This window comes from Nerophis lumbriciformis, linkage group LG09 (genome assembly GCF_033978685.3).
Source record: "Nerophis lumbriciformis linkage group LG09, RoL_Nlum_v2.1, whole genome shotgun sequence".
Taxonomy (NCBI): Eukaryota; Metazoa; Chordata; class Actinopteri; order Syngnathiformes; family Syngnathidae; genus Nerophis; species Nerophis lumbriciformis.
The window spans coordinates 3,906,549-3,932,558 of NC_084556.2; the positions used below are offsets into that span (position 1 = coordinate 3,906,549).

The 26,010-nt window shown below is 41.1% G+C and overlaps 1 protein-coding gene across 6 annotated transcripts in view; it reads right to left on the bottom strand.

The window, feature by feature from the left end:
• Window positions 1–26,010, bottom strand: part of LOC133607808 (glutamate receptor 4) — a 549,530-nt gene that overhangs the window by 471,123 nt on the left and 52,397 nt on the right. For 5 of the 6 annotated variants that reach the window (XM_061962781.2, XM_061962780.2, XM_072913768.1 and 2 more), the window contains exon 1: window positions 12,655–12,987. The exons of the other annotated variant lie outside the window; for it this stretch is intronic. In XM_061962781.2, the coding sequence (XP_061818765.1) occupies window positions 12,655–12,790 (136 nt within the window). In that variant the 5' untranslated portion in view covers window positions 12,791–12,987. Of the gene's footprint in view, window positions 1–12,654; window positions 12,988–26,010 lie in introns of those variants that run through there. 6 annotated transcript variants of the gene reach the window in all.

Here is a 26,010-nt window from a genome sequence, read left to right on the forward strand (position 1 = left end):
TTTCGGGAGAACATCTGCACCTTAACACAACATAAACACAACAGAACAAATACCCAGAATCCCATGCAGCCCTAACTCTTCCGGGCTACACCCCCGCTACCAAACCCCGCCCACCTCAACCGACGCACAGAGGGGGGGGGATTTGATGTGTGAGGGAGCAGGGTTAAATAAATAAATAAATGATAAATGGGTTGTACTTGTATAGCGCTTTTCTACCTTCAAGGTACTCAAAGCGCTTTGACACTACTTCCACATTTACCCATTCACACACACATTCACACACTGATGGAGGGAGCTGCCATGCAAGGCGCTAACCAGCACCCATCAGGAGCAAGGGTGAAGTGTCTTGCTCAGGACACAACGGACATGACGAGGTTGGTACTATGTGGGGATTGAACCAGGGACCCTCGGGTCGCGCACGGCCACTCTTCCACTGCGCCACGGGTTGGGGTGGAGGCGGGTTTGGTGGTCGCGGGGGTGTATAATGTAGCCCGGAAGAGTCAGGGCTGCATGGGATTCTGGGTATTTGTTCTGTTGTGTTTATGTTGTGTTAAAGTGCAGATGTTCTCCCGAAATGTGTTTGAACCAAAACCAAACAAGAATGACAAAGTGTGGCGCATTATTAGTAAGAGTGTTAAAGTTGTTTTATATGGCCACCGTCAGTGTAACCTGTGTGGCTGTTGAACAAGTATGCCTTGCTGTCATTTCCGTGTGCAAGCAGAAGATCAAATCAAATCAACTTTATTTATAGAGCACATTTAAAATTTACCACAGGGGTAGCCAAAGTGCTGTACAATGAACAGGTTAAAAGATAAAACGGGTACCGAGCAAACACAACACAACACAAACAGAATACGATAAAAAAATAAATAATTAAAATAGAATTAATAAAAACATAAAAACATAAAAACAGGATCACAGCAGGTGTATTATGGGGCGCCATTGCAGGATGGATATCACTCAGTGTTAAAAGCCATGGAATAAAAGTATGTTTTTAAGAGAGATTTAAAAACAGGAAAAGAGGAGGCTTGTCTAACACTCAGGGGTAGGTCGTTCCAGAGCTTGGGAGCAGCAACGGCGAAAGCTCTGTCACCTCTAAGCTTCAGCCTTGTGTCAGGGACCGTCAACAGCAGCTGATCGGCTGATCTTAAGGATCGGGTGGGGCAGTAAGGCTGAAGGAGGTCGGAGAGATAGGTTGGCGCGAGGTTGTTTAGACATTTAAAAACAAATAAAAGATGCATATAACAAGAGGCTAGGCTGGCACGCTGTTTATACAGATTGTAAAGGGCGCTAAATGCTGTACCATCATGGCATGCCCTTGGTATTATAGTAAGGGTGAAAATCGGAGAATATTAATCCCGGGAGTTTTCTGCGAGAGGCACTGAAATCCGGAAGTCTCCCGGGAAAATCGGGGGGGTCGGCATGTATGCAGCTGAGCCGCATCAGAGTGATCAAAGATCCGCATGCGGTTCCGGAGCCACGGGTTGCCGACCCCTGCACTATACTGTGCAATGCATGCTGGGACAACTACAACTATGTCCTGGTCTTCAAAAACCACATAACAATACAGAGTAAAGCTGCACCCATTAGTTGATTACCATATTTTTTCGGACCAAAAATGTCATATTAGTATTTTATTTCTACATTTAAACACTTTCTTGTGGTCTACATAACATGTAATGGTGGTTCTTTGGTCAAAATGTTGCATAGATGATGTTTTACAGACCATCTTAAAGCCCCTTTCGACCATCTCTTGAGCGGTCCTATTAACGTGGCTCCACTTCGACAGCTTCTCCCCTTCATCTTTGTTGTATTGGTAGTTTTTAGCGCTTCCATAGCGCGTCTGAATTGTACGCTTCTTTATATTAGAAATGGCAACAACGGAGGATGGATGCCCTAAAACAAAAAGCTTACTGACTACGGCGTGGACAACAATGGTGGATGTGCGCACATTTTTGTGACTTATGCAGATCCCAAATCATCATCATCGGCGGTCACTCGAACGAGTATGACGATCCGCCTGGTAGGGGTGTATCCCTTTATGGAGGATGCCTGTGCGTGACTTTGTTTTACGTGGGGAGACTGGTGCACAGACAGTCACCACACGGTCCTTGACAGAATCGGGTCAGGATCCAGTGGCATGGAGTCCAAGACGACTGGGGACCCTTTTCTGCTGCAGCCTTCTTCCGCCATCGCAGTCGTTGTGCTAGTTCTTAAATCTACCGTCTTCCGGCTGCTACGCCGTTGAGGTCTTCACCGTATCCCTGGCTAGGGGGAAGTCAGGTACTAGGCCTTTGCCAAGGGCCACCTGAGGTAACAGTAGTAAAGGGGTTAACCTCCTAGTGCCCCAAGACCCCATAGAGGAGCCTCCACTGCCAGATGCACTTGAACGTCATGCCCAGGACACAGATACCAAATACACATCAGCAGGTACCCAAAAATGTTAGTTTCGCATAATAAGTCGAAACAAAACGTCAGATATGTCTCATAAGAGGTGCCGTTTTGGGGTCCTTATAAACACACCATAATAATACCTGTATGTTGAAGCACAATACGTCTGACTACGGTAGCCGTATTAATCCGCATTCCATCGAGCGATGCGGCTTCGTAGCTTACCAAAGTCGTACTAAACAGATTTTCGAGCGCAGTGTGTACCGTATTTTCCGCACTATAAGGCGCACCTAAAAACCACAAATTTTCTCAAAAGCTGACAGTGCGCCTTATAACCCGGTGCGCTTTATACATGGATAAATATTAAGATTCATTTTCATAAAGTTTCGGTCTCGCAACTTCGGTAAACAGCCGCCATCTTTTTTCCCGGTAGAACAGGAAGCGCTTCTTCTACGCAAGCAACCGCCAAGGTAAGCACCCGCCCCCATAGAACAGGAAGCGCTTCTTCTTCTACTGTAAGCAACCACCCGCCCGCGTAGAAGAAGAAAAAGCGCGCGGATATCACCGTACGTTTCATTTCCTTTGTGTGTTTACATCTGTAAAGACCACAAAATGGCTCCTACTAAGCGACAAGGATCCGGTTCATGAAAAGACGCAATCTCTCCATCCGCACACGGATTACTATTTCACAGCAACTGATATTCCTGTGAACCGCACTGTGGATACAACGGGAGCACGTACGGTGAATATTCGCACCACAGGGAATGAGAAGTCATCCTTCACTGTGGTTCTAGCTTGCCATGCTAATGGCCAGAAACTTCCACCCATGGTGATATTCAAAAGGAAGACCTTGCCAAAAGAGACCTTTCCAGCCGGCGTCATCATAAAAGCTAACTCGAAGGGATGGATGAAGAAAAGATGAGCGAGTGGTTAAGGTAAGTTTAAGTTTACGCGAAGAGGCCGGGTGGCTTTTTTCACGCAGCTCTGTCCATGTTGATATACGTATGTTTGTGATTGCACATTTGCGTACATTTTGGGAGTGAACAGAGTTGTTAGAACGCTGGTTTTTAATATATTATTAAAGTTTGACTGACCTATCTGACTGTTTTTTTGACATTCCTTTAGCGCAGTTAGATGCGGCTTACAACACGGGGCGGCTTATAAGTGGACAAAGTTTTGAAATATGCCGTTCATTGAAGGCGCGGCTTTTAACCCAGGGCGCCTTATGGTGCGGAAAATACGGTAATATTGTATATTCTCAACGAAACATCAAAGTTTTGGTGTTGCTATTATTTATGACTGCCATCTACTGGTCACACTTATCATTACACCATGGCGCAAGTAAATAGATTTGAGGTCGGTAAGCACAACCAGAATTAATACGTACACTAGGCGCACTGGGTTATAAGGCGCACTGTCGATTTTTGAGAAAATAAAGTTAAAGTTAAAGTACCAATGATTGTCTCACACACACACTAGGTGTATCGAAATTATTCTCTGCATTTGACCCATCACCCTTGATCACCCCCTGGGAGGTGAGGGGAGCAGTGAGCAGCAGCGGTGGCCGCGCCCGGGAATCATTTTTGGTGATTTAACCCCCCAATTCCAACCCTTGATGCTGAGTGCCAAGCAGGGAGGTCATGGGTCCCATTTTTATAGTCTTTGGTATGACTCGGCCCGGGTTTGAACTCACAACCTACCGATCTCAGGGCGGACACTCTAACCACTAGGCCACTGAGTAGGTAAAGGATTAAATTAAAGGATAAGTGCAAAAAATATGATCATTTTATTACAAAAAAGCTCTGATTGATATGCTTTAGCGTCGATTATTCGCTTAATGAATGGGCCAAATTAAATCTGGACAACAAGGAGTGCCTGGAACGGGAAATATGCATAGTTTCCGCATGGCCACCACGATAGAGTGCACATGAGAGCGGTGGTGCGTGGGTGCCCGGATCTGTGTGGTTGCGAACAGCGGACATGTTTTCTTTTTATTAATGCACACATGTTAAAAGTGCAATTTGAAATACAATGTAATGAATTAATTAGAAAAAGAGAATGAAGGTTAGGGCAAGCAAAACAATCTTTTTTTATTTAAAAATGCCATCCATCCATTTTTCTACTGCTTATTTCCTTTGGGGTCGCGGGGGGGCGCTGGAGCCTCTCTCAACTACAATCGGGCGGAAGGCGGGGTACACCCTGGACAAGTCGCCACCTCATCGCAGTATTTCAAAATGTTTTCCTAAAATATGCATCAAGGCTGTAAAGTGTGTTTTATCCAATTACTCAATTAATCGAACACACTAATCAATAGAATACTCGTTTACCCTAATACACAGCAAAGCCTCATACACAATATATTTGCAAAAGCATGTTAGCCATTGCTAAATGTGTCCAAATATTGATATCATGATATCGATACTGTAAAATTTGTCAAATGAATGACCGTAATTTGTAGGGGTGCCATAAAAAAATAAATTCACATCCGAATTCCCGTCTTCTTTATTCATACTTGCCAACCTTGAGACCTCCGATTTCGGGAGGTGGGGGGTGGGGGGCGTGGTCGGGGTGGCGTGGGGCGTGGTTAAGAGGGGAGGAGTATATTGACAGCTAGAATTCACCAAGTCAAGTATTTCATACACATATATATATATATATATATATATATATGTGTATGTATATATATATATATATATATATATATATATATATATATATATATATCTACATCCTGAAAATATGCAAACAAAACTGTGTTTGGATAATTGATACTTCAAACTTGTGTCATGACTTGGACTTTGGCTTGGTTTGTTCTCCCGTGGTGCAAATGAACTGGACTGGTCAAGGCTTGAAGGTGGGTACATGATTTATTTTAAACTATCAAAAAAGGAATAAACAAAAGGCGCGCACAGTGGCGGAGAATAAAACTAGACTTTAAACACAAATCTTGCACATTGGCAGAAACTATGAACAATTAAACAAAACACTAACTGTGGCTTAACAAACAAAAACTTACTTGGCATGGAACCGGCATGAAAAAAAGAGTAGCAAGGGTCATCAGGGTGTGGAGAGTGTGCAGGAGCATAAATGTGGTGATGTCGTCAGAACGAACAACAGAAAATGAATGAACTTAAATACTATGGACATGATTAGTGAAAGCAGGTGCGTGACTCAAAACGTGAAACAGGTGCGTGACGTGACAGGTGAAAACTAATGGTTGCTATGGTGACAAGAGTGCACAATGAGTCCAAACGTGGAACAGGTGCGTGACGTGACAGGTGAAACTAATGGTTGCTATGGTGACAAAACAAAACAAAAGTGCACAAAAAGTCCAAAATTTAAACCGAACATTACTAAAACAAAACATGATCACACAGACATGACAACTTGCATAAATAAATATTAAGGAATATAACATAACTTGGCTTCTGAGAGCTTCAAAATGTAATGAATAAAATGCTAAAGTTGTTGATAAACAAGCAATTATTTTAATAATTAAATATGGTCATTTTAAATGAATTATTATGATAATTTAAAATTAATTATTTCAAATATGTTTATTTTAATGTATAATTCTATGGCTGGATGTAATAAGGAGTCAGGAAAAAATAAAAATAAAAATACAATTAATTTTGATGTTTTTAGCAAAATATAGTAAAAATGTTTTTTTTGTTTTTTTTAATTAATAAATATATTTATTTTTAGGTAAGATAAACATAATAATACAATTTATCTCTAGTCTGGATAATTTAGTTCTTGTCACCCTGTTGTCCTCACTCAGGTCCGCATGGCTGAAAATCGGGAGATTTTCGGGAGAATATTTGTCCCGGGAGGTTTTCGGGTGAGGCGCTGAATTTCGGGAGTCTCCCGGAAAATTCGGGAGGGTTGGCAAGTATGTCTTTATTACAATTCGGAATCGATTAAAGTTTTTTAAGAATTAATTTACGACGCCGAGAGGGACATGCCCAAAATGGTTGCAGTGATGGATTTTTTTAAATAAGTTTTTTGACCATCCCTAACACGTATATGCAATATGACAGCAGCCAACAGGAACTTTATTGAAAAAGTTTTTTCATAATTCATATACCAAACAACACATTGCAAAAATCGGTTTGACTTGGGAATCGGTTTGAATCGAGAATCAATTCTGAATCGAATGATCACCTCATGACTTAGAATCAAATTAAATTGTGAGTTATATACTCACATTTGTATTCATTTGATGAATCAGCTTTTCATGGCAGTAACAAAAACGTTAATGTTTGTTTTATTAGGTTTTTTTTTAAATTTCAGCTGAATGAACCAAATTGTGAAGTTTATTTCCGTACATTGTAGTATTAATTCGTTAGTTCTAAATACAGATACAAAAATGGTATTGTTTTGTTTTATGCAAACATTTAAAAGGGTTTCAAAGTGAATTGTGAACGTGAACAACACTGTTGTTTCGGCTTAAACTGAGAAAACCCTCAAAACCTGTGCTTGCATGTCAAGTAGCATGTTCAAAACAAAGACACACTGCAAGGACTAGCGCTAACAACGCTTTTTCGGCAAACTACATTTACGACAAAGCTGCCATGTGGCATGGCTTACTGTAAATACGCTACACACAAACCCACATACATGCCAACAAACAGCATACTATTGTCAGGAGTCAAATTGGATTTATGGATAATACTGTGTTGTCAGTTGCAAACAAAGACTTGGAAAAATATGCAGTTTTAAGTCACAAAAGGAACAACTATGACGTGTGCCAATAACGCTTCTATTGTCAAAATGTATATTTATACTACTGTAACGAAACCAAGTGTATTCAACAGACGGTTTTCGGATTGGCGCACGTTTATTTTATACAAAGTGATGTCGCCCACCATTGGCCTGATATGCTATTTCAATTGTTGGATTTTTAAAGAAAACATCACATTTTCGCTTGGTTATTGTCCTGCGAACACTCTAGAGGTGTGAATCTTAAGGCATCTAACAATTCGATCTGATTCAGAATTGATTCTTGATTCAACACGATTCTCAATTCATGTTGAAGCACAGTACGTCTGACTACGGTAGCCGTATTAATCCGCGTTCCATCAAGCGATGCGGCTTCGTAGCTTACCAAAGGCTATAGAGCGTTTTCTATTCGGGCTCCAGTACTATGGAATGCCCTCCCGGTAACAGTTAGAGATGCAACCTCAGTAGAAGCATTTAAGTCCCATCTTAAAACTCATTTGTATACTCTAGCCTTTAAATAGCCCCCCTTTTTTAGACCAGTTGATCTGCCGTTTCTTTTCCTTTCTCCTCTGCTCCCCCCTATCCCTTGTGGAGGGGGAGACACAGGTCCGGTGGCCATGGATGAAGTGCTGGCTGTCCAGAGTCGGGACCCGGGGTGGACAGCTCGCCTGTGCATCGGTTGGGAACATCTCTGCGCTAATGACCCGTCTCCGCTCGGGATGGTTTCCTGCTGGCCCCACTATTGACTGCACTCTTACTATTATGTTGGATCCACTATGGACTGGACTCTCAAAATATTATGTCAGACCCACTCGACATCCATTGCATTCGGTCTCCCCTAGAGGGGGGGGCGGGGGGGGGGGGGGGGGGGGGGGGGTTACCCACATATGCGGTCCTCTCCAAGGTTTCTCATAGTCATTCACATCGACGTCCCACTGGGGTGAGTTTTTCCTTGCCCTTATGTGGGCTTTGTACCGAGGATGTCGTTGTGGCTTGTGCAGCCCTTTGAGACACTTGTGATTTAGGGCTATATAAATAAACATTGATTGATTGATTGAAAGTCGTACTAAACAGATTTTTGAACGCACTGTGTAATATTCTAAAACGCTCATTTTTGTGTTATTATGGGGTTTTTTTAAAGCTGAATCATCCAAATTGTGAAGTATCGCAGACATTTTCCCGCACATGGTAATATTGAATTTTGAACTTTTTCAATTGTTGGATTTTTAAAGAAAACATCACATTTTCGCTTGGTTATTGTCCTGCGAACACACCAGGGGTGTGAATTCTCAACTTAAACAGAGTCTTGAAATGTATAATTTGGTTTAAAAATGATAATAAAACATTTTCAAAACGATAATAAAACATTTTCAAAACAGGTTACAGGTTAGAAATGCTCCTGTTGCATATAGATGGCCTAAAACATTTTTTAAAGATTGATTCTAATTTAAAAGACAAAAAAAAGGAACAACTTTTTATTTATGGATCGATTTCGAATTGGAATCGCTAAAAATTGCATTTCAGATATGTATCGATTTTTTTGTGCAACCCTAAAACACACCCTAAATTCATTAGTTCCAAACCTGCAGTTCAACTCGGGGTTCGACACCCAGGAGATGCCCTAGCAGAGCTAAAATTATCAATGCTACTATGTCACATGACTATCATAACTCACAGTGTAAATCATTACAAAGGTGCAGAAAAAAAGCTATTCAAAAGACCGTTTGGGATTAGTGCAAATGTGTGTAAAGTTACACAACGAAGTTATGTCGCAAACTAGTGGCCTGGCATTTGCATTATAGTATTTGCAGTCGTTTTATGTAAATAAATGCAAAAAAAAAAACAACACTTGTTTTTAGTTGTTTTTTGCTGAGTAATCATACCCCTAAGGCAGGGGTCGGCAACCCAAAACGTTGAAAGAGCCATATTGGACCAAAAATACAAAAAAAAATCTGTCTGGATCCGCAAAAAATAAAAAGCCGTATATAAGTGTGATGGAAACACATGATGTAAGTGTCTATATTAGCTATAACAGCCTACTATCAAAATGACTTTGTGTCGCAGACTGAAGCAAATCTTTGTTGACAGAAATGCGAAATATATATTCTACACATTTTTAGAACATTAGAAACCATTAGTAAATCATAGGCTACTCAGAAGGTGAGATAACTCCTGGAAATTACTGACTTTTAATGGCCAAAGGTATATATGTGTGTGTCCAAGTTAAGGAAACAGCTTTCAATAGATTCATTAAAATCTTTGGCAAGCTAGGTAATGTTTGCTGTGGTCTGGAACAACATGGCACACAAACAACTATTTGAAATGCGCCCAATATTACATACAGATAATGTGTCATGAGACATGCAAATATAAAGAGGTTAAAAGTAAACGATATTAAATGAGCTCAATTATACCTAAAAATGCGGCATAATGATGCAATATGCACATACATCCATCCATCCATCCATCTTCTTCCGCTTATCCGAGGTCGGGTCGCGGGGGCAGCAGCCTAAGCAGGGAAGCCCAGACTTCCCTCTCCCCAGCCACTTCGTCCAGCTCTTCCTGTGGGACCCCGAGGCGTTCCCAGGCCAGCCGGGAGACATAGTCTTCCCAACGTGTCCTGGGTCTTCCCCGCGGCCTCCTACCGGTCGGACGTGCCCTAAACACCTCCCTGGTGCACATACAGCTAACCTAAATAGCATTGATTAGCTTGCAGTCATGCACTGACCAATTATGCCTGATTAGCACTCCAACAAGTCAATAACATCAACAAAGCGCACCTTTGTGCATTCTCGCACAGTATAAAATGATTGGTGGACAAAATGAGACAAAGAAGGAGTGGGAGATTTTACATGTAAATAAACTGCTGCGTCACACAGTCCACACTATGGTGAGTTCAAGAACTATCGAAATTAGTAGGACAAAACGATGTTCACCAAATACTCTCATCAGTGAAGCGTACACGCAAACATATTAAACAGTGGGGTTTCTAACAATTGGGAAGGTTTGTGTCGTGTTTGTCTTCCAACAAAAACCATACTAAAACTAAAAGAGTATTTTTCCCCCATCTTTTTCCATTTTCAATCGTTTTTTAAAGGGGAACATTATCACCAGACCTATGTAAGCGTCAATATATACCTTGATGTTGCAGAAAAAAGACCATATATTTTTTAAACTGATTTCCAAACTCTAAATGGGTGAATTTTGGCGAATTAAACGCCTTTCTATTATTCGCTCTCGGAGCGATGACGTCACAACGTGACGTCACATCGGGAAGCAATCCGCCATTTTCTCAAACACCGAGTCAAATCAGCTCTGTTATTTTCCGTTTTTTTCGACTGTTTTCCGTACCTTGGAGACATCATGCCTCGTCGGTGTGTTGTCGGAGGGTGTAACAACACGAACAGGGACGGATTCAAGTTGCACCAGTGGCCCAAAGATGCGAAAGTGGCAAGAAATTGGACGTTTGTTCCGCACACTTTACCGACGAAAGCTTTGCTACGACAGAGATGGCAAGAATGTGTGGATATCCTGCGACACTCAAAGCAGATGCATTTCCAACGATAAAGTCAAAGAAATCTGCCGCCAGACCCCCCATTGAATCTGCCGGAGTGTGTGAGCAATTCAGGGACAAAGGACCTCGGTAGCACGGCAAGCAATGGCGGCAGTTTGTTCCCGCAGACGAGCGAGCTAAACCCCCTGGATGTCTTGGCTCACACCGTCCCTTATGCCACCGAAGCTGATCAAGAGAAGAATATCGACCCTAGCTTCCCTGGCCTGCTGACATCAACTCCAAAACTGGACAGATCAGCTTTCAGGAAAAGAGAGCGGATGAGGGTATGTCTACAGAATATATTAATTGATGAAAATTGGGCTGTCTGCACTCTAAGTGCATGTTGTTGCCAAATGTATTTCATATGCTGTAAACCTAGTTCATAGTTGTTAGTTTCCTTTAATGCCAAACAAACATACCAATCATTGGTTAGAAGGCGATCGCCGAATTCGTCCTCGCTTTCTCCCGTGTCGCTGGCTGTCGTGTCGTTTTCGTTGGTTTCGCTTGCATACGGTTCAAACCGATATGGCTCAATAGCTTCAGTTTCTTCTTCAATTTCGTTTTCGCTACCTGCCTCCACACTACAACCATCCGTTTCAATACACTCGTAATCTGTTGAATCGCTTAAGCCGCTGAAATCCGAGTCTGAATCCGAGCTAATGTCGCTATAGCTTGCTGTTCTACGCGCCATGTTTGTTTGTGTTGGCATCACTGTGTGACGTCACAGGAAAATGGACGGGTGTATATAACGATGGTTAAAATCAGGCACTTTGAAGCTTTTTTTTAGGGATATTGCGTGATGGGTAAAATTTTGAAAAAAACTTCGAAAAATAAAATAAGCCACTGGGAACTGATTTTTAATGGTTTCAACCCTTCTGAAATTGTGATAATGTTCCCCTTTAAAAATGTTCCAGGGAGCCACTAGGTTGCCGACCCCCGCCCTAAGGCTACACAACTGCAGTTCCACTCAGGGATTGACACACAGAATGTCATGGCACAGCTAGCAATGGCAATGCTATGTCACATTACTTCAATACCTCACAGTCAAAACCCATACACAGTTTATGCGGACAAAACCTATTCAAAAGACAGTTAAATAGCAATGTCCATGCATGTAAAGTTACTCTACGAAGTGAGGTCGCCAACTAGTGGCTTTGCATGCACATTATAGCATTTCAATCGTTTTATGTGAAGAAATGCAAAAAAAAAAACCCTCACTCTCGTTGTTACTTGTTTTCTGCTGAGTAATCATACCCCTTAGACTGTTTGCCGTCTGATTTGGACCAACGCAGCCCTAGCAAAATACTCCTAGAGCATCCACTGACTTGTCGCTAGTTTTACTTCAACAAACATAAAAAAACAAGCGTGCACAACACAGCACTGCCACCTTGTTTAAGCCGCCTACGGTCCAGCTGTGTGTGCTTCCATAACACAACCTGACCTCTGACCTGCCCCCAGGGTACTATTGAGCACCACATAATGTAAAGAGACAAGATGAATCACCAAAACAGCTTGTGGCGGGGAGTGTGGCAGATAAAAAAATAAAAATAAAACATCCCCAAAAGTCAGTTTCAACAAATTCAATCGAGAACATTGAGAACAAACTGGTGTTCGTAAGCGATTAAAGGTCATACTCTGCTCCTCTCTCTCCATGATGTCCTATATCAAAGTGAACCGTAGGTTTTTAGATGATAAAGGTTAATTGCAACGCGCGCACACGTTAAACGCACATGCAGACTGCATGGAGAAAAGGCTCACTTTGCTGCAGTGCGCTGGGATGCACACTCTCCTCGCCTGCAAGGGTGTGTTTTTTGCATCCACACAACCCCATAAAGATTTGTTTTGAAATACTATACGCACATATACACGGGGGGAAAAACTGCTATATTGTGTGCAGGGGAGTGGAAAAAAAAAAACCTGCACATCCACACACACACACACATCCATGCACGGTCCATTCTTTGAATTGAAACAGTCTTTGCACTTACCTATCTGAACGCTGCTCGGGAAAGCACCCAGCGACAGTCCCCACAAGCCCCAAAATATCAACAAAAACCAGTGGCGAGAAGAAATCCTCATCTTGTGGCGGTTATAAAGTGATGGGAGACATGGAGCAGCTCTCATTAAAAGGCAGCGACATCTACATGAGGGAGAGATTTGGTGGGGGGGGGGAAAGAAACTAGAGAGTGACCGATGCAAAGCATTTAAACATCCATGCCTGGTTCGCTTCCCCCCTTTTTTGGAGTGACGTGGACCACCACTAACCCCCCCGTTTCCTTGCAGCGGCGCTCGTTCGGACTGTCAAACTGCGTCCAGTTCAGTCCAGTCCGGCGCTGGAGCTTTGCGCACAGCGCCACCAAAACGAGAAAGAGGGGGGGAGGGAGTAAACGGGAGGAGAATGGAGGAGAGGGAAAGGGAGGGAGGGAGGGAAGGGGGCGAGTATCAGCCAGAGGCGGCCAGTGAGTCTGGATGAGGACAGGATGAGGATGAGAACCAGGCAGGAGGGACTTCTGCGTGTCGCCACCCATAAAGTTAAATACATCTGCAACCAAAAGTGACAAATTATTATTCATAAAGTATTAGTATTGTCAATTTTAGCCACCTTTTTAGTGTTTTTTTCTTCTTGAAAAGGAATTCAATATTTTATCAGGCAAAGGTGAGCAAAATGCTGCTAAAGGCATTCGATACAATCCACCACGCAATTCTAGGAACTGTAAACCCCCTAACTCTACAAAACATTTCACTGGCTTGGTACCCTCAACAGTGCTGATGATATACTCTGGATCAGACGTTTTTGGTCCTGGAAAAGGAGCAAAACTTTGTCCTGGAGTACAAAAATTTGTTCTACAAAGTGTTACTGGACTAGTGGTGTTGTCAAAAGTACTGATGATACACAGTTGACCCTTGATTTCGACACCTTGGGAACATTTGGGACATTTGTAGCCCAGTTACCTTGGAATATAAAAATCAGCTCTATGGGGTACTAGACTTCACTTTGAAGGGTATAATATCAATCAATCAATCAATCACAATTTATATAGCCTTAAATCATAAGTGCCTCATAGGGTTTTACAAAGCACAACGACATGAGCACCATGAGGCTCATGGGCCACAAGGCATTCGATACAATCCACCATGTAATTCTAGGAACTGTAAACCCCCTAACTCTACAAAACATTTCACTGGCTTGGTACCCTCAACAGTACTGATGATATACTCTGGATCAGATGTTTTTGGTCCTGGAAAAGGCACAACACTTTGTCCTGGAGTACAAAAATCTGTTCTACAAAGTTTTACTGGTTTGTCACTAGTGGTGTTGTCAAAAGTACTGATGACTCTTGAGTTCTACACCTTGGGAACATTTGGGACATTTTAGCCCAGTTACCTTGGAATACAACAATCAGCTCTATGGGGTATTAGACTTCACTTTGAAGGTTATAATATCAATCAATCAATCAATCACAATTTATATTGCCTTAAATCACAAGTGCCTCAAATGGCTTTACAAACCACAACGACATGAGCAACATGCGGCTCAATCCACCATCAGGCATGTGATTTTACCACAATGAAAAAGACTGAAAACATTTCCGGGGGTCTGGAGGACGAAGGCCCCCAGCCAGCTCCTGGTTTTTCACCAATCACTAAAATTAACAAAGACAGCACCATTTGAAGAAAATATTTTAGTGTTTAAAGACATGAAAACATCATTAATAGAACATACCTTGCTTCAAGTTGTTTCATATGTTTTTGGCGTTTCGCATGTACTTCCAAAGCCTTGAAACCTTGTTATCCATAGTCAATATTATCATGACACCACGTGCACAAAACCTTTCCGGGACGATCGATTTTCCGAATAAAATCACCGAACAAAGTCGCAACTTCCTTCTTCCCAACAGTATCAGTGATTTCCCTTTCCATCCAGTCCCATCGAAACTTATTTTTGACATGTTTATCAATTTCTTTTACTCGTAAAGCGTCCTTTCTCTCGAGAACCGACATCGTTTACATATGGAAAATGGCGGTAATAACCATTATGAATGATGACGTTACTAACGTCATCATTCATAACAGATGTCCTGATTGGTCACAAGGAACATATCGACCAATCAACTAAGGCGTAATATAAACTACGTCTCGAATCTTGATTTAGGGTCGGGAAAAAAAACGGGAAAACGGGAGATAATTATTTTTTTTTCCGAGATTAAAAAAGACGGAATTCCGACTTTAGACGGAAAAATCACATGCCTGCACCATGCAATTCTAGGAACTGTAAAACCCCTAACTCTACAAAACATTTCAATGGCTTGGTACCCCCACTTGTCACTAGAGGTGTTGTCAAAAGTACTGATGACTCTTGAGTTCTACACTTTGGGAACATTTGGGACATGTTTAGCCCAGTTACCTTGGAATACAAAAATCAGCTCTATGGGGTACTAGACTTCACTTTGATGGGTGTAATATCGATCAATCAATCACTTACAGTTTATATAGCCTTAAATCACAAGTGCTTCAAAGGGTTTTACAAAGCACAACGACATGAGCACCATGAGGCTCATGGGCCACAAGGCATTCGATACAATCCACCATGTAATTCTAGGAACTGTAAACCCCCTAACTCTACAAAACATTTCACTGGCTTGGTACCCTCAACAGTACTGATTATATACTCTGGATCAGATGTTTTTGGTCCTGGAAAAGGCACAACACTTTGTCCTGGAGTACAAAAATCTGTTCTACAAAGTTTTACTGGTTTGTCACTAGTGGTGTTGTCAAAAGTACTGATGACTCTTGAGTTCTACACCTTGGGAACATTTGGGACATTTTAGCCCAGTTACCTTGGAATACAACATTCAGCTCTACGGGGTACTAGACTTCACTTTGAAGGTTATAATATCAATCAATCAATCAATCACAATTTATATTGCCTTAAATCACAAGTGCCTCAAATGGCTTTACAAACCACAACGACATGAGCAACATGCGGCTCAATCCACCATCAGGCATGTGATTTGACCACAATGAAAAAGACTGAAAAAATTTCCGGGGGTCTGGGGAACGAAGGCCCCCAGCCAGCTCCTGGTTTTTCACCAATTTAACATGCTAAAATTAACAAAGACAGCACCATTTGAAGAAAATATTTTAATGTTTAAAGACATGAAAACATCATTAATAGAACATACCTTGCTTCAAGTTGTTTCATATGTTTTTGGCGTTTCGCATGTACTTCCAAAGCCTTGAAACCTTGTGATCCATAGTCAATATTATCATGACACCACGTGCACAAAACCTTTCAGGGACGATCGATTTTCCGAATAAAATCACCGAACAAAGTCGTAACTTCCTTCTTCCCAACAGTATCAGTGATTTCCCTTTCTATCCAGTCCCATCGAAACTTATTTTTGACATGTTTATCAATTTCTTTTACTCGTAAAGCGTCCTTTCTCTCGAGAACCGACATCGTTTACATATGGAAAATGGCGGTAATAACCATTATGAATGATGACGTTACTAACGTCATCATTCATAACAGATGTCCTGATTGGTCACAAGGAACATATCGACCAATCAACTACGGCGTAATATAAACTACGTCTCGAATCTTGATTTAGGGTCGGAAAAAAAAACGGAAAAACGGGAGATAATTTTTTTTTTTTCCGAGATTAAAAAAGACGGAATTCCGACTTTAGACGGAAAAATCACATGCCTGCACCATGCAATTCTAGGAACTGTAAAACCCCTAACTCTACAAAACATTTCAATGGCTTGGTACCCCCACTTGTCACTAGAGGTGTTGTCAAAAGTACTGATGACTCTTGAGTTCTACACTTTGGGAACATTTGGGACATGTTTAGCCCAGTTACCTTGGAATACAAAAATCAGCTCTATGGGGTACTAGACTTCACTTTGATGGGTGTAATATCGATCAATCAATCACTTACAGTTTATATAGCCTTAAATCACAAGTGCTTCAAAGGGTTTTACAAAGCACAACGACATGAGCACCATGAGGCTCATGGGCCACAAGGCATTCGATACAATCCACCATGCAATTCTAGGAACTGTAAACCCCCTAACTCTACAAAACATTTCACTGGCTTGGTACCCTCAACAGTACTGATGATATACTCTGGATCAGACGTTTTAGGTCTTGGAAAAGGCACAACACTTTGTCCTGGAGTACAAAAATACGCTCTACAAAGTTTTTCTGGTTTGTCACTAGTGGTGTTGTCAAAAGTACTGATGACTCTTGAGTTCTACACCTTGGGAACGTTTGGGACATTTTAGCCCAGTTACCTTGGAATACAACAATCAGCTCTATGGGGGACTAGACTTCACTTTGAAGGTTATAATATCAATCAATAAATCAATCACAATTTCTATAGCCTTAAATCACAAGTGCCTCAAATGGCTTCACAAACCACGACATGAGCAACATGCGGCTCAATCCACCATGCAATTCTAAGAACTGTAAACCCCCTAACTCTACAAAACATTTCACTGGCTTGGTACCCTCAACAGTACTGATGATATACTCTGGATCAGATGTTTTTGATCCTGGAAAAGGCACAACACTTTGTCCTGGAATACAAAAATCCGCTCTACAAAGTTTTTCTGGTTTGTCACTGGAGGTGTTGTCAAAAGTACTGATGACTCTTGAGTTCTACACCTTGGGAACGTTTGGGACATTTTAGCCCAGTTACCTTGGAATACAACAATCAGCTCTATGGGGGACTAGACTTCACTTTGAAGGTTATAATATCAATCAATAAATCAATCACAATTTCTATAGCCTTAAATCACAAGTGCCTCAAATGGCTTCACAAACCACGACATGAGCAACATGCGGCTCAATCCACCATGCAATTCTAAGAACTGTAAACCCCCTAACTCTACAAAACATTTCACTGGCTTGGTACCCTCAACAGTACTGATGATATACTCTGGATCAGATGTTTTTGATCCTGGAAAAGGCACAACACTTTGTCCTGGAATACAAAAATCCGCTCTACAAAGTTTTTCTGGTTTGTCACTGGAGGTGTTGTCAAAAGTACTGATGACTCTTGAGTTCTACACTTTGGGAACATTTGGGATATTTTTAGCCCAGTTACCTTGGAATACAACAATCAGCTCTATGGGGGACTACACTTCACTTTGAAAGTTATAATATCAATCAATCAATCAATCACAATTTCTATAGCCTTAAATCACAAGTGCCTCAAATGGCTTCACAAACCACAACGACATGAGCAACATGCGGCTCAATCCACCATGCAATTCTAGGAACTGTTAACCCCCTAACTCTACAAAACATTTCACTGGCTTGGTACCCTCAACAGTACTGATGATATACTCTGGATCAGATGTTTTTGGTCCTGGAAAAGGCACAACCGTTTGTCCTGGAGTACAAAAATCCGCTCTACAAAGTTTTACTGGTTTGTCACTAGTGGTGTTGTCAAAAGTACTGATGATACACAGTTGACCCGTGATTTCAACACCTTGGGAACATTTGGGACATTTTTAGCCCAGTTACCTTGGAATATAAAAATCAGCTCTATGGGGTACTAGACTTCACTTTGAAGGGTATAATATCAATCAATCAATCACAATTTATATAGCCTTAAATCCCAAGTGCCTCAAAGGGCTTCACAAACCACAACGACATGAGCACCATGAGGCTCATGGGCCACAAGGAATTCGATACAATCCACCATGCAATTCTAGGAACTGTAAACCCCTAACTCTACAAAACATTTCAATGACTTGGTGGTACCCCCAACAGTGCTGATGATATACTCTGGATCAGACGTTTTTGGTCCTGGAAAAGGCACAACACTTTGTCCTGGAATACAAAAATCCGCTCTACAAAGTTTTTCTGGTTTGTCACTGGAGGTGTTGTCAAAAGTACTGATGACTCTTGAGTTCTACACCTTGGGAACATTTGGGACATTTTAGCCGTGTTACCTTGGAATACAAAAATCAGCACTATGGGGTACTAGACTTCACTTTGATGGGTGTAATATCGATCAATCAATCAATCACAATTTATATAGCCTTAAATCACAAGTGCTTCAAAGGGTTTTACAAAGCACAACGACATGAGCAACATGAGGCTCATGGGCCACAAGGCATTCAATACAATCCACCATGCAATTCTAGGAACTGTAAACCCCTAACTCTACAAAACATTTCACTGGCTTGGTACACTCAACAGTACTGATGATATGCTCTCGATCAGACTTTTTTGGTCCTGGAAAAGGCACCACACTTTGTCCTGGAGTACAAAAATCTGCTGGCTTGTCACTAGTGGTGTTGTCAAAAGTACTGATGATACACAGTTGACCCTTGATTTCTACACCTTGGGAACATTTGGGACATTTTTAGCCCAGTTACCTTGGAATATAAAACTCAGCTCTATGGGGTACTAGACTTCACTTTGAAGGGTATAATATCAATCAATCAATCACAATTTATATAGCCTTAAATCACAAGTGCCTCAAAGGGCCTTCACAAACCACAAGGACATCCCCTGATCTGAACCATTGGCCTGAGCTGGGAAAAAGGAGAAACCTTAGGAAGGGGCCGCGATAGATGCTGAGTGGGTACAATTATTGAATCATTAGATAAATAATTTCAGAGTCCGGTCCATCGGGAAACCAGCAGACGGTCGTGGAGGGATCTTTTTGCATATAGACAAGACGACAACACAGATACGTGACCAACTGATGCATAGAAGAGTGGTCCACCCCAAGTCACGACTTGTAATAGATAGCGCATCTTCCAAACTGGTACCTCTAGAGAGTCATTGGAGTGGTACCCTCAAAAGTAATTATTATATGGATGGATGGATGTTAAGTATGTACATAATGTAGCAACAGGCACATAGATAATAACATTTAATATTTATGTACAGTATTTTGATCATTTTAAGCATACGCAGCGCATTAATTTAAAAAACGCATCACAACGTTTGCTTTTTCCTTTAACAACATCACTGATTACTACTTCATGAGAGCCAACAAACATAATAAAACATCACTTACTGTGCAAGGTCTGCTGTCAATAGGATTGATAGGGTGTTCATATATTCCTGTTTAGTTGAAGAATGACTCATAATGCTTGCAAAGAACCAATAATCTTTTAGTGTCTTTCTCGCCACTTCTGGGTCTAAATTGGTTGCCAAAGTTGACCAACTTGTCAGATTATGTCCTCATTTTTCTACTGTCAAGGTGAGAGGCATTATTTATGATCCAGAATAAACTTTCACGAAAAAGGAGTAGGAGGAAGCAAAGTTATTTAATCCTACCCCTTTTCATATCATAGCATTTCCTTGTTCTCCGTTTGTAAGGGAACAGTGAATAAATAAATAATATATGAATATAATACCATACGTACCGTATTTTCCGCACTATAAGGCGCACCTAAAAACCACACATTTTCTCAAAAGCTGACAGTGCGCCTTATAACCCGGTGCGCTTTATTACGATTCATTTTCATAAAGTTTCGATCTCGCAACTTCGGTAAACAGCCGCCATCTTTTTTCCCGGTAGAACAGGAAGCGCTTCTTCTTCTACGCAAGCAACCGCCAAGGAAAGCACCCGCCCCCATAGAACAGGAAGCGCTTCTTCTTCTACTGTAAGCAACCACCCGCCCCCGGAAGAAGAAGAAAAAACGCGCGGATATCACCGTACGTTTCATTTCCTGTTTACATCTGTAAAGACCACAAAATGGCTCCTACTAAGCGACAAGGATCCGGTTCATAAAAAGACGCAATCTCTCCATCCGCACACGGATTACTACCGTATTTCACAGCAACTGATATTCCTGTGAACCGCACTGTGGAACGGGAGCACGTACGGTGAATATTCGCACCACAGGGAATGAGAAGTCATCCTTCACTGTGGTTCTAGCTTGCCATGCTAACTTCCACCCATGGTGATATTCAAAAGGAAGACCTTGCCAAAAGAGACCTTTCCAGCCGGCGTCATCATAAAAGCTAACTCGAAGGGATGGATGGATGAAGAAAAGATGAGCGAGTGGTTAAGGGAAGTTTACGCGAAGAGGCCGGGTGGCTTTTTTCACACAGCTCCGAAGGCGAACACACCTTCACTAAGACGGGCAGACAGCGCCGGACGACATACGCCAACATTTGCCAGTGGATCGTAAATGCCTGGGCAGATATTTCGGTCACAACTGTGGTCCGAGCTTTCCGGAAGGCAGGATTCACAGAACAACAGCGACACTGACTCCGATGACTTCGACGAGACGGAACCGGCCATTTTGGATACCACGCTTGCGCAACTTTTCAATTCGGACACCGAAGACGAAGAATTCGAAGGATTTACGAATGAAGAATAACTTCAGAAGGTGAGCGCTATGTTTATTTTGTGTGTTGTGACATTAACGTTCGAGCAACATTATGTTGCTATTGCTCTACACCATTTTGAATTTTACTATGTTTGTGATTGCACATTTGCGTACATTTTGGGACAGAGTTGTTAGAACGCTGGTTTTCAATATATTATTAAAGTTTGACTGAACTATCTGACTGTTTTTTTGACATTCCCTTTAGCGCAGCGTAGGCGCGGCTTATAATCCGGGGCGGCTTATTGGTGGACAAAGTTATGAAATATGTAATTCATTGAAGGTGCGGCTAATAATCCGGTGCGCCTTATAGTGCGGAAAATACGGTAAGTAAACAAATATTAAATACACAAACAATCATTATCTCAAAAAAAAAAAAAAAAAAAACGGTTTAAGATGTCAATGTACAAAGCAGATGTCAAAGAAAAAAGCAGCCGGCTTTGTATCAAGAAACTGGAAAAATTGCAGAAAGCGTGTTCCTCAGTCTGCCGATAATTCATCATGAACCCAATAATACTTTGTGCACACGCTCTATTTTATGCATCCTAGCAGAGTTTTCTTTAAATTACTGTATAAATCAAGACGACGGTGTCTTGCTGTGCATCACATCTGGGAAATGACGCCGCATGGACGGTTGGGTGCATCACTTAATTGGCATTCTGGAATTCTGGAATTTGCATTTGAGGAAGATATATTTTTTTCTTTGGGTTTCAAAAAGGAAAAAGAAGAGTAGGTTAGCAACATGTCGCAAAGCTTTTTGGACCTTGGAAAAGGTACTGCCGTATTTTTCGGAGTATAAGTCGCACCGGCCGAAAATGAATAATAAAGAAGGAAAAAAACATATATAAGTCGCACTGGAGTATAAGTCGCATTTTTGGGGGAAATTTATTTGATAAAACCCAACACCAGGAATAGACATTTGAAAGGCAATTTAAAATACATAAAGAATAGTGAACAACAGGCTGAATAAGTGTACATTATACGAGGCATAAATAACCAACTGAGAACGTGCCTGGTATGTTAACGTAACATATTATGGTAAGAGTCATTCAAATAACTATAACATATAGAACATGCTATACGTTTACCAAACAATCTGTCACTCCTAATCGCTAAATCCCATGAAATCTTATACGTCTAGTCTCTTACGTGAATGAGCTAAATAATATTATTTGATATTTTACGGTAATGTGTTAATAATTTCACAAATAAGTCGCTCCTGAATATAAGTCGCACCCCCGGTCAAACTATGAAAAAAAACTGCGACTTATAGTCCGAAAAATACGGTAGTTAGTTATTAGCAGAGGTGGGTAGAGTAGCCAGAAATTGTACTCAAGTAAGAGTACTGTTACTTTAGAGATTTATTACTCAAGTAAAAGTAAGGAGTAGTCACCCAAATATTTACTTGAGTAAAAGTAAAAAGTATGTTGTGAAAAAACTACTCAAGTACTGAGTAACTGATGAGTAACATACACACACATATCATATATATATATATATATATATATATATATATATATATATATATACACACATTTATATATATATATATATATACAGTATATAATTTATATTTATTTATTTTGCCGTTTTTGTTTACATGTTAAAGGTGTTTTAATGAATATACATGCATGTTTAACACATATAGATTCCTTTCTTTCATGAAGACAAGAATATAAGTTGGTGTATTACCTGATTCTGATGACTTGCATTGATTGGAATCAGACAGTAGTGCTGATAACGTCCACGTTTTCAAATGGAGGAGAAAAAAGTTCCTCCTTTCTGTCTAATACCACATGAAAGTGGTTGATTTTTGGCATCTTATTTGTCCAGCTTCCATATTCGTTTTTATACACTTTACAAGAAATACATTGGCGGCAAACTCCGTAGCTTGCTAGCTTGTTTGCGCTGGCTTTCGGAGACTCTTGTTTTGAAAGCGCAGGCGCGATGGAGCGGCACTTTTATTGTGAAGACAGGAACTGTGCAGTCAGTCTTTAGGCTTTTGACGGGATGTACGGTTGAAATAAAAGGGTCTTTTTTCCTTCACACTTTTGATTGATTGATTGGAACTTTTATTAGTAGATTGCACAGTACAGTACATATTCCGTACAATTGACCACTAAATGGTAACACCCCAATAAGTTTTTCAACTTGTTTAAGTCAGGTCATGTGACCGCCTGGCTCTGTTTGATTGGTCCAACGTCACCAGTGACTGCATCTGATTGGTGGAACGGAGTGAACGTCACCAGTGACTGTATTTGTTGAAACGCAGGCACTATGAAGGTCTGTCTGACAGACCAAAACAAACAAAGCGTGCATTAACAGATCGATAAAAAATAGTAGCGAGTAGCGAGCTGAATGTAGATAAAAGTAGCGGAGTAAAAGTAGCGTTTCTTCTCTATAAATATACTCAAGTAAAAGTAAAAGTATGTTGCAATAAAACTACTCTTAGAAGTACAATTTATCCCAAAAGTTACTCAAGTAGATGTAACGGAGTAAATGTAGCGCGTTACTACCCACCTCTGGTTATTAGGAATACATTAACGAGCCCTATACAATACTGGTCAAGACTAGACAAGGGCTGCAGCGATTAGTCGACAAATGTGGACAATAAAATTTGTCGCCGACAATTATATTTGTCGACAATAGTTGTGACGTCATCACTCGTGTTTTTCTGGGAGCCACCACTCGCAAAAACATCGCCATGCGAAGTGTGAGCATATTTCCTCCTATTCTTGTTAAAAACATGAATACCTTGCTCACTTTGCAAAGCGGACCTTGTTTTTATGGCAGCACCTCTGTGATACGCGAGCATTTAAAGCAGAGACATGATGCAGGGTTCGAATTTAACCACGACAACTGCAGCAAAAGCCGCGACCGCCCTCGTAATTTGCAGTGAGCCCTAAAAAATTCGCCAAGAACGTGCCGTGACCGCCCTTGACTTTTTACTTGTTAATGGACGAGGGATGTAACAGTAAACGGTATAATAATAAATTGCGATAAAATTCCAGACTGTTAATAATACCGTCTAATTTTTTAATTAGCGAAAAAAACGTGATTTATTAATGCTTTTTAGGCAACACGAAGTCAGGCGCATGCACACTAGCAACGCTTGGCTTGATAGTCATGGCGGAGTAAACGGAGCCAAGCGCTTGGTTTAACGTCATTTCCCCTCGCTTCCCACCGTGTGTTTAAGAGCGCACTGCTGTGTTTAGATGGAGACAGGTGTGGACAATATTGGAGACAGATGCACTTGTCCCCACACTAAAAGTACACAGCGAAGGAGAAAACTATTTGATGTTTTGCCGCAGGCTATGTGTCATGAACGTTGTCACAGCTTGTTTATAAAGTATTTACTTTGTTAACTGGGATGTTCACTCCTTTATTTAACTGCAAACTGTATCAGTGTTCAAATAACATCAATACTAGCTCAAATGTTTTCTCATCGAACTGAACGAAGGCTGTGAAGATTGTGTATTCGATGTGAGAGGTGTCACTCGTCTTTATTTTTGTTGCTAAAACTGTTGTACTGAACCAAGAGAAGAACAAAGCTTGTTTATTAGACTTCATCTTCATTAGCCAAACTGCTTTGTGTGTTATTTTAATATCAAAAACTAAACAAGGTGTCAGGTTTTGTTGGTGGTGACGAACCCCAAGATGCAGAGATGGCAGGCTTTGTCCAGGAAAACATGATTTAATGTTCAAAAATATAAAGAAAAAACACAAACCAGGAACTAGGAACAGGAAACAGGATGCCAGGGAAACAGGAACTGGAAGACGAGGAACAAAAAAACAGCAAGCTACAAACAGCTACAGAATAAAGCTTACCGCTACCGCATCCAGCTACACTGACAACGACAAGTACAAATGACAATGATCCAGCACTGACTGGAGGGGAAGGCAGGTTTAAATAGCAGCTGGCTGATTGACACCAGGTGTGGCCAGGTGCCAATCAGCCACAGCTGAGGGGACAGCACTCAGAGAGACAAACAGGAAACTGAACCAAAATAAGAGTGCTGTCAGGAAATAAAACAAACACAGAGGAAAAACTCAAACTTAACCAAACTGTCAGGGACAAGCCTGACACAAGGTTTTTTTGTTTTTTTTTACATTTATTGTGTTTTTTTCATGTCACAAAAGGTATCACTTCAAAAACCGTTCATGTGACACATCATTTAGTTAATGTTTTATTGTGTATAGTTCATTCCTATACGACATATTTCTGCTCAAACTCTTAAAGGGGAACATTATCACCAGACCTATGTAAGCGTCAATATATACCTTGATGTTGCAGAAAAAAGACCATGTATTTTTTAACCGATTTCCGAACTCTAAATGGGTGAATTTTGGCGAATTAAACGCCTTCTAATATTCGCTCTCGGAGCGATGACGTCACAACGTGACGTCACAGTTTTCTGCAAGAGGCACTGAAATCCGGAAGTCTCCTGGGAAAATCGGGGGGGGGGGTCGGCAAATACGCAGCTGAGCCGCATCAGAGTGATCAAAGAGCCGCATGCGGCTCCGGAGCCACGGGTTGCCGACCCTGTATCTATATTGTAAGAAGAGTTGGTTTCTTGTCTGGTAACCTTAAAAGGTACTGATTATTTACCCTTATCTTGTACAGCATAGGAATATACATAGGAACTTTTTTGGCCCTGTATAATTATACAACAAACTACCTTGAAACAAAAACAACTCTATGAGCAACTACACTCAAAAGAGATGTATATAATATTTGATCTGTGGAGTGGCTGCTACAAATGAACTCTTGACACTCAACTTTTACAGTGAATGCATCCGACACTTAATTAAAAAACTGGACACTGTATGTCACTGTGCCTTATGTTATTACTGGTTGTGGCAACCTTGTCCACCATTGCACTTTGTATGCAAACTGTCCATTTTTGTCAGTTCGCAGACTTTCTCGATGGATGGTTTTTATCTATAAATCACTTCTTGGTCTAGTTCCCCCTTATTTA